Source organism: Falco punctatus (assembly GCF_963210335.1).
Source record: "Falco punctatus genome assembly, chromosome: 12".
Lineage (NCBI taxonomy): Eukaryota > Metazoa > Chordata > Aves > Falconiformes > Falconidae > Falco > Falco punctatus.
In genome coordinates this window covers 26,694,835-26,705,050 of record NC_137592.1, presented here as the reverse complement: position 1 = coordinate 26,705,050, position 10,216 = coordinate 26,694,835, and the positions used below count along the sequence as shown (strand labels likewise).

General features: G+C 37.3%; 1 protein-coding gene across 6 annotated transcripts in view; it reads right to left on the bottom strand.

Moving 5' to 3' along the window:
* Positions 1 to 934: 934 nt before the first annotated feature.
* The window catches only part of MARK1 (microtubule affinity regulating kinase 1), a 63,254-nt gene continuing 53,972 nt past the window's right edge, over positions 935 to 10,216 (bottom strand). For 2 of the 6 annotated variants that reach the window (XM_080408562.1, XM_080408564.1), the window contains exons 15-18: positions 9,084 to 9,245; positions 8,037 to 8,291; positions 5,171 to 5,215; positions 935 to 3,039 (exon numbers count right to left, since the gene is read on the bottom strand). In XM_080408562.1, the coding sequence (XP_080264688.1) occupies positions 2,685 to 3,039; positions 5,171 to 5,215; positions 8,037 to 8,291; positions 9,084 to 9,245 (817 nt within the window). In that variant the 3' untranslated portion in view covers positions 935 to 2,684. The remainder of the gene's footprint in view (positions 3,040 to 5,170; positions 5,216 to 8,036; positions 8,292 to 9,083; positions 9,246 to 10,216) is intronic. The other 4 variants (XM_080408563.1, XM_080408565.1, XM_080408566.1 and 1 more) reach the window with 3 other exon arrangements.

Sequence of the window (10,216 nt, the reverse complement as noted above, 5' to 3'; positions counted from 1 at the left end):
ATGTCACTGATTTCCACACAAAATACGCTCTGCTTGCCAATAAAGCCAGCAATTCTGAAAAAGCTCCTTTCTCAGATCTTCCCGTCTTATTCCTGCCAGGCAGAGGAGATTTGGAAAGCCAAATGATGAGTTTGGGTGCAGCTACACCCTTCACACAGATCATACTCCTTAGCGTATTTGCTAGGGAGAGCATAAGGTGGTTCACAGCTCATCTTCCAAGAGGGCAGAAGGAAGGAGGTCAGCAGGGTTTGGGAATCACGGCAATTTCACATCGCTGGCAGCTGCTGGAAATACTGCCATTAGCAAGCTGTCTGTATACAGAAACATTACACCAGCACTTTGGGGTGCAGCGTTTCATGGGAGAGTGGAAGTAAAATTTGTAGCCTGTTCTCTGGAAACGCTATCTGTGTTTTGTGGAACATTAATACATCTCCAGTTACACAAAGTGCCGAAACCCAGCAACAATCTAGGGCAAAGTTAGCTACGTAGGCACGGGGCACGTAAAGCAGGGCGCTATCCTAAGCACTTAATCTACCGTCTCGGCATGACCTATATTTTTGCTACTGAATGCTCTGAAAAGGCAAAGGGTTTTGTTTCATGACTAAGTTCGTATGTGATCTTGGATTAACCTCACTGTTACGTTCCAGCGGTGTGTTTTTCAAGGATAACTAAACATTCATGGACGTTTACGGGTAAATTGAGCAGACACACAAACCCCTCCTGAGGCTGGCTTTTGGTGACTTTCTGGAGAAGCTCATGGACATCCATTTCTGAGTGCTAAACCACCGATAGTTTCTGGACAGCGCAGGACCACAGAACCAATGCAATGCTAATCCTGAGTTCGCACGATGCTGAAGATGAAGCCTGGCCTCCTTCAGACTATTTTGCTACCTGCAGTAATTACTGCGCTTTTATAAAGGGCAAACAACAAGTATTTTAGTATGAGAACTGTTCAAGTAAGTTTTAATAGAGTGCACCAGTGAATCAAGATGACTTGCATCAGATTTTGTTTCAATGAACATCAGATGGAAAAAGAAAAGGGGCTACAGTTCTTTCTTTCCAACACCACCCTTTTTCTAAGGCAACAATACACGTCCATTTCCGAACATAACTGTTACATAGGAAAGCTACATCACAGTACAGTATGTAAAAGTCCATCTCGGTCAAGAAGCCATTAGAGAATGGCACATTTACTACACTTACAGCCTTCTAACTTAGGGTTACAGAGTTTACCACATCTTTTTTTTTTTTTAATTTTTATTTTTTAAAGTGACAGTTTCTTAATGAACTTTCTATTCTTCACAAGAGTGTGCAGATGGGGCCCATATGTTGATATTACAGTAATTACGACATTAAATAACATTGCACAACCAACCTCTATGGTTAATTCAGTACAAAATAACAAGTATTAAAATGTACCAGTACTAGTGGTTTTACATAGTTTATAATCATTCATTATGAAGGAAAAAAATGTGGGTGTTTTTTCTTTTTTTCTTTTTTGTCTTTTCTGTAGGCAAGTGCCTAATTACAAAGCTGCACATTACAGGCATAATGATGTGGAATAAATACAAGAAATCTGGTAAAATATTAAACACAAACAGGTTACATGGGAACAAACTGTACAACCACGAAAGCATAAATCAACAATTTATCATTATAAACAATGTATGTTTAGCTGTAAAATATTACGTGGAATTGCATGTACTCTTTGGGGGCACATGTTCCAAAAGCCAAGCTAATTCCTGAGGTGGTATTATTAACTCATACAATTGGTCAACACTTCAGATTATCTTGTGCTATTAAACAGTCCCAATATTAATATATTTCCATAAAATGGAATTTCGAGTATTCTGAAGGCAGCAAACAAGTGATATTTTACACCATGATATTCAAATGAAATAATTACGGTTCTCCATTTTGGTGCTACATTTGTTAACGGGCCATGGGAGTGAGCACTGTAATTTGCAGACAGAACGTCACCTACGCCTGGTTTCTGTTCCCCCACAGCTCTGAGCTGGCCCAAGGCAGAACAACGTTTTTAAACTGTAAGTGCCAACACTGTAAACATGTTTGTATTTTTTCAACTAAACACTGTCCAATAACAAGGAGAAGAGCCAAAGATAAGCAGGAACAGTCTCGTGTAGAACAAAAGCCAATTATTCATTGACTTTTGGTTCAAATCATGAACGATCTTTAAATAATTAAAAATGGTCATGCTACAGTTGTGAAAACTATTTTTGTGCATTTGACTCAGGACACAAGTTTTTTAAAAAACGCACAATAGAGGTAAGACTTATAAAACCCACCAAAAATGTAAATGATAGGGAAGAACTTTTCCAACTCAAAGCATCAAACATACATTTCTGTGCAGAAATCTAGACAACTATACAAGATCTGAATTTAAGCAGTCATCTTTTTATTATACAACTCTATGAACATAAAATGAACAGAATGCTCTATATACTTACCTGTACATGTGAACATAACTTCTTTAGCTACAGTTATTTAATATAGGTCATACTGGATTTAACTTTACAATTCTGAATAACTATGTATAACCTTATTGCAATAAGGACAATTTCTACATGGGGGTTTCACAGGCCAATCACATTAGGCGCAACCAGTACATTCAAAGTGTAGATCATGTATGAATCTTCCCTGATCCCAAAAAATTTAGGTTCTCTTTACAGCTTAAGCTCGTTTGCTATCTTGGATGCAATGTTCTTAAATGCGATAGAAGTCCCAGATATTCTCTTGAAACGAACTCCATTGAGCGACAATCGCGGCAGTTTGCAGACTTCCATCTCCCACTGAACAAGGCTATCTTGTCGTGCATCACCGTGCACACAGAAGAGCAAAAACCTCTCTTTTTGTTCGTAATCACAGTTATTAGCATCTAACACTTTCCGAATCTCTCTCATCATATCGTTGGGGTCCATAGAACTAGTGGTCTTCATACTCCACGTGAACCGCAAGGAGCGCGGCTTCGAATCTTTGCTGTCCTCCTTCTCTCTGTCTTTTGGATCCCCAGAAGCACTCCTGGAAGAAGTGACATACAGAACAGTCAAAGATACAAGGGGTATAACCACGACACAGAAGAGAAATACAGCTCTTGAACAGGGGTTTCTAAACTGCAATTGGCACACCACTAGTCACAGGAAAGCAAATTCAAAGAGTCAGATGGATGCTGCTGGAACGGCTGTGCACCATCTCCTGCATGTGCGCGTGCTCTGGCACAGTGCTGGGAGCTGTTAGAGCACCGGCGCAGCTCCCAGTAGTGGCACAGGAGCAAAGCACGTTTGGAAACCCCTGCTCCAAAATGTTCTGATGACATGTGCAATGGTAATTGCAGCAGACACACATTACTCCGTACTGCTCCAAAGAAAGTGGAATCTATGTGAAAGCATGACTGAGTTTCTGCTGATTTCATGATCTGGAGCATGCCATACACCAATAGAACTGAAGTTGAGGGACACAATCCTGAAGCATAAATCATACTATAAAAGCAGCAGCAGAAGAAATCCCACCCTGCAATTCACAAGTCCTCAGTTAATTCCCTCCCCTCTTTTCCGCCTTTTCCCCTTTTGCATTTATCACGTATTTTTGACCTCTCTCTGTGTAAAAAGACCTTATGATAACATGCTTTCGTTTAATTGATGAAGCAGAATTTTGTGCTGTAATTTGGTTGTGAACAGCTTGTCTGTCAACCAGTTGAGCACACAGCCAGCAGCTTTTTCACAGAACAAACAGTGACAAGTAGACACAAAGTATTTTCAGTTGACACAATGACTTGGACAAAATTTCAAGGGAGTGATTTCCAATGAATATTCTTACTCTGATGCTTCCCTACCAAATAGATTACTTATTCCATTGTAGAAATCATTTTGAGAAACAGCACTAATTATTTTAAAGTGATTCCACAGCCAGCTACTTCTGTTTTTGTCCCAAGTACTTGAGATGCCTGATGCCTCCCCATCCGTCACAAGGGGAAAGGTGCTGTTCTCATTTTGGTAGTCTATAAACCATCGCTATTCAGAGAGGAGTCAAAACAAGCATTTTTAATTTAACTTTCAGAGTGATCCCCAGAGAACCACAACAATATTAAGGGATAGAGCATGGCAGGGATAAGATCTCAAACGACTTTTAGCCCAAAACAGACACTGTAGGATGACAAAAAGTAGAGGAAGCTAGAGAATGAAAGCAAGAGCTGAAAGCAACTTCACACTTCATTTCATTTGAACATTTGATTAATCTCTTTTCCCTTTCCATGTCAAGAATTCGACAGCTAATAGACTTTGAATTGCAAAGGGCTAACATAGATAGAACGCATTGTGTATTATACAATGTATCCTGTTAAGAATGTGCTGTTTTTTTTTTTTAAATAAAGGCCTTCTGTTTTGAAAACTAAGTTGGTACTTTCTGTAAGTGACCAGTTTAGAATGCAAACTACAATGCCTGTTCATTAGAGAGCATAAAAATAAAAAATTATGCACTGTGCTAAGCACACCAAAAATGCAGAACCAAATGCTGAAACATGGCAAAAGAGCAGATATACTGGAAAATGAGCATATGAAGGAATGCTTTATTACTAACAAAGCACCTATAGAGTTATGTACAGCAGTTGCCATACAAATTCAGTATTTAGCAGTCACCACCCTTTTTGTCTGAGTGTCACTTATTTCTCGGTGCAAAGTGACATTCATTTCTCAGGGACTATAAGGTGTTTACTTCTGGCAAACAGCAGCTTTAGTAATGAACAGAGTATGTAACTATAGTAAAAATTTAATATATACATATATATACACAGACACACACAAAGTATACTGCATTTTCCACTGAAACCAAAAGTAAACACCATTAAATATTTATAAGCCAAAACATGATTTTAAGTGCCTGAACGATTGGTTAACTCCTACAGGGGGCTTTATTATTCAAAGGAATATGCTTAAATAAAGTTTTGTATTAAATACTTCGCAAGAAAGCAAAAATGAGGGATAAAGGACCTCACCAAAACCCCCTCCCCCTCCCCCCCTCAAATAAAAAACATTTTTGAAATGCACATTACTTAAGCACTATTCTATTTTACATCCTGATTAAAAAAGTCTTTAAGAAATCAGTTAAACCTTGATGCGAAAGACCTAGGAGCGAAGTATTAATAGTGGCTCCTCACCTTGAGGTGTCAGTTCTGCCACTGGCTTCGCCTTCACTTGGATCCCTCAAAACAAAGTTAAGGTTGAGATTCAATGATAAAGGTGAAAAATAAAAGTTAAGAAAACCTACATCTAAAGCAATGTTAAATAGCTACTGAACAAAAAAAAAAAAAACAAAACAAAAACCCAGTAAAATAATGTCAAGCCTAATACTGTTTAATAGTATTTTTGCACAGCTGTAATTTTAATTTCCCTTTATGAATACCTTTGCTTCTTTCCACTCTGACATGTAATTGTTTAATGTTGGTGTTTTTAACTGATGGTAAAATTAACACGCTGTCGACCTACTGCAGACGGAGCAATGGCCACATGTAATTCCAGCAGCACAGAGGAGCAGCGGCTCAGGGTGGTGCAGGGGGGCTCCACTCTGCACCCTTCTGGGCCAGACCTTTAGGCCTTGGTCCCGTGCCCAAGCTTAAGCACGTTCAATTAATTAAAGATGTTCAAGTAATTAAAGACGCGCCTAAGAATTTGCGAGACCAAATGTTTGGAGCCCAGTTCAGAAAGGCGACTTCAACGTCTGCTTAACTTTAAGCAAATCAGCTGTTAACACTGACTTGGGTAAGATTACCAGTGAGCTTTAGGTTACACATATCATTTTTTTGTCTTGTTGAATTAGAGCTGTACTTTACCAAGGAACTGTTCTGTATTATGCCTTTTTAGTCTGAAGCAACTTGAAAAACATCCATAGATTGTATAAGCCAACTTAGTACATTCCTAGTGTTGCTGTACAAACATTTTAGCACCCATTTTCAATTAATACTTTCAAAACACAAACACTTTAGTAACTAACATCAGAGGTGTATCATTTGACATAAACTGTTAATACAAAATACCTCATTACCCTATTCATTAAAGCATTGTCATTATGTTTTTATTTAAATACTTACCAGAAAAGGCATTTACCTTTGCCAAAAGATAGTAAAAAACTCTTTCATGACACCTTCTAATCAAAGTGTGCTTTAAACAATAATTTCCTGAACAGTAAGAAGTTAAAAAGTATGCAGTTATGTGACCAACTAAAAGAACAGCAACCCCCTGCCCTGAAGCTCCACCCATATAATCCCAGCCACTCAAAGTCTCAAACAACCCGAAGTTTTAAAAAAATAAACACACAACAAAACAACAACAAAAAGAATCCACCAGCAACAAAGCAAACAAAAACCTCTACATGTCCTTCACTATAGGAAAATGTATTTTTAGCAGTATAAAACATAACAGGAAATTGTATAAAAATGTTCTATAGTAGAGGTCATTTTAAAAGACATCAATTTACATTGTTAATTCTAAATACATAGTTTACAATATTATTTTAATACTGTAGTTTAACATAGTGAAAGAATTAATTCTTTGGCCTCACTCTACAAAAAAAAGTTCAAGATACCATTCCCTGTAAATAACAATGAGCTACAACGCAAAAAACCAGCCTGTGCTCTTGAAATTGGTTAGTTACTTAACAGAAAATACCTTGCTTGCCATCTGGAAATCTACACTGACACCACAGTTGACTAACTTAATGGTAACTTTTTTTTCTTTTTAAAACCAGAGAATAAGCTCTCTACCCCCCCAACTATGTAAATGCTGGAGGTACCAATAATGGAGGATCATAGTCCTGTATCTTCAGGTTTCTGAAAAAAGAAAATAATTCACATACTTTTTTTTTTTTTTTTTTTTTTTAGTTTATCATAGGAGGTATTACTTAGACACACACTGACACACTAACAGCTCACCAGGTAAAATGAATTTTATGAAGAACATCACTGCATTTCTAGCTTTCTAACTCTTTTTCTCTCTTTTTTTCCCTTGTAATACCACCTTAAGCAATTCATGATATTTTACTTACAAGTTTATGACTACTAGCTCAACTTAGCTTTGAATTTGTCTTTTTTTTTTTTTTTAATACACAGAAATAACAAGAGTTCAGTACATAACAGCATGATTCTACAAAGAAAATAGAGGTTTTCCAGATACAATTCTGTTATAAAACACAATAATGCAGTATGGACACATCCACAAGTGGGGTTAAAAATTATAGGTATATCACTGTTAGAAAGAGGCAAACTGAAAATTAAGTCCCCTTTTGGGAAAGCGATTGTAACTGCTAAGTCAAGAGTCACTTGATATTAAACAATGTATTTGAAAATCTTTCCCAGCGCCTATCCTCACAGTATTATTACTGTTAGCATCATCACAGGAATGAACGCAGGTCCAGGATGTGTGGGTTTTCTCCTTTCAGAATCCTGAACTTACACTTGAAGAACCTGATAACCCGATGTGAGGCTGCATGATATTGAAATACTAGTATTTCCAGACATCCAGACTTCTGCCCACTTCTAAACTTTTATTCAGATTTTAGAATTCCCTGAAATAATCTGTTAATACCAATTCCCTCTAAGCACAGCAATAAAGTCGTAAATATAGCCCTTGCCAAAAACTAAATCCCATTAAAAAAGTGAAGTATTATTAACATTAAATACTGACTGATTTTTAAGTCACTGCTTTCAGTATTTAAGTTAATTCGATCTTAACTTAATTGTAGCATCTTTGTATTTTAGCTGTAAAGCATGAGCAAAAAAATCTTTTGAGTAGTGTTCTCTGGCTCCTTTAACATAAAGCAGCAGAACAGCTCATCAAACATAATGGTTACAATGCACACAGAGAAGTAAAACAAAACAGGTTCTAGAAGGTAGACACAAAACAAGCAGCATTCTAGCTAAATTTACATTTACTTCAGACTTAAACTGGAAATTCTCAATGACTTTGCAATTATGGCCCTAGTTATAAGCTGGGCTTTTATTTTTTTCTCTTAAAAATCGAGGTACTAACCTGCGAACAAACTTGGAAGTTATCTTGCTTATTATACCAGTTGATGTCCCTCTTCTAGCATGTGCAAAAGCACCGGTTTCATGTGATGGTGAGGCGGGCGGTCCATTGTAAGTGGCATTACGCCGCTCCCTTAGCTGCTCACCATGGAAAGTGCTTCGACTTGAACTCCCCCGAGGAAAGCGGGTTCGGTCTGGAGTGGTAGTGCTAATACTATGAGCAGACGGGGAAGCAGCAGGCACTCTTTGAGTTGCACTGCTGGGAAAACAGAAGCATAAATAAAGAGAAAGACTATGCTAGAAACCCTCCTACATGATAACCACTTCTCAAAGACAGGACAGAAACATCACTTTTGATTCTTTTTTTTTTTTTTTAAACCTGAATCTGCTGATTTGCTTTTATGATTCATACTTAGAAATAATCAAGAGATATTTTCATTGCAAAATCAAATTATCTCCAGTAGTAAGAGCAGTTAAAAAAATATACATAGAGAATAGAACACAGGAAAATGGTAGAAAAGCCTGTAGTAAGATCTGAAAGTGTTCCCAGCCCTCTTCCAGAAAAGTATGTTCAAAAATTTTTAACACACAAGCACTCCAAAAACTTAACAGATATTTCTTAATAAGTAATTATCTGGCACAAAACAATGTGTAAGGCTGTTTGGGCAGTTAATAGTAAAAGCAACTATACTATTGTGCTTTTAGACAGAAACAAGCCTAGCAATCTACAAAACTAAGATGTTAACATTTCAGTATTTCATTTGAATTTATGATGGTCTGTGTTGTACGGTCCTGCTATATCAGTTAAAACTCAACTAGTTCAGTTTTGCAGAAGCTTCCAGAGGGAGGCAGTCAAGGAACGTCTTTAACTGTATGCAAACATGCGTGATGAACAAATTCAGGCTTAAATACCTACACCACTTAAGTAAGCTACTGTTTCGAAGCAGAATACAACGTGACAGTTTTGAATAGATTACTGGAGCTTATCATGAACTGAACAATAAGATTTTTGAAGTGTACAACATTAAAGAAACAATAATCAATTCATTACCTTGGTCTGTAAGCTTCAGTGCCATCTTTGATGGTTGGCAGTGTAACTTTTATAGGATGACCAGAGGCAGACATAGACTTTTGATGTCGAGGCCGTGCTGATACAGCAGAAGCTACTGCAGAGCCTGCAGAAGATGTGCTGCTCGCAGACATTTCTGTTAGGCTTTTACCATGGCAGCAAGGCAGGAGGGACAGGCAAATGAAAAGGGAAGAGAAAAGTTAATGTAAAACCCCACAGAAAACAGGGAAAATAACAACTAATTTCTTCTTTTTGAACATAGCAAGTACTGTTTAAATAACCAGAATGCTGAGCGACCAGGCTGCCTTAGTCAGCTAAAGTGAAGAATAGAGAATTCTCAGAAAATTATGTTCATCCATAAATCAAATCACCATGTGTGTTAAATTAGGCCTTTTCATTCCTCCCAAGATTAAAGCTTACAGACACATTATTCAAAATAATAAAGGAAGACTACAAAGAGTACATGGAAATAGTAAAAACTACTGAAAAAGAAATTCACAAACGATTTGAATAGATTGATTAAATAGATTCTCCTTTTGTGAAGTGAACATCCTTATTTTCAGTTCAAACTCGAACACCTAAAAGCTGAAACATTTGGAACTGCTGTCACATTACCACTTGAAAGTGACTGTGCTTTTAAAAGACCAAGTTGTACTTCTCTGGACTGTCCCAGCCACTGCTGGGCTGAGCCAACCCTTTCAAAATACAGTTCCTTCTACTGGTACTGTTATTTCTGCTTTGCCTAAGTGGCGAGGAAGAGATGAAAGTAGTGGCAAAAACTACTGTGTTACTGATTTTTTTTCAAACAAAAGTCAAATGACTTAAGCCAAACTAAAGCTTTGCCTCTACCAGCATAAACAAAATTGCATTAATAATGTATTAGCAACAACAGTCCCAAAGCTAAAAAATATCTGTAGCAAAGAGGTAAAGATTTCGGATGAATAATCCGATGACACAAGCAGTTCAGCTACATCAAACCCAAATTCAACTGCAACACAATGTGTTGTAGGAAAGGCAAATAGACAACTCAGAAGAAAGTTATCCTTCACTTTTCGAAATATACTCAGAGAGCTGAGCATATTCATTGCACTCATGAAAGGAATAGGGATTAAGAG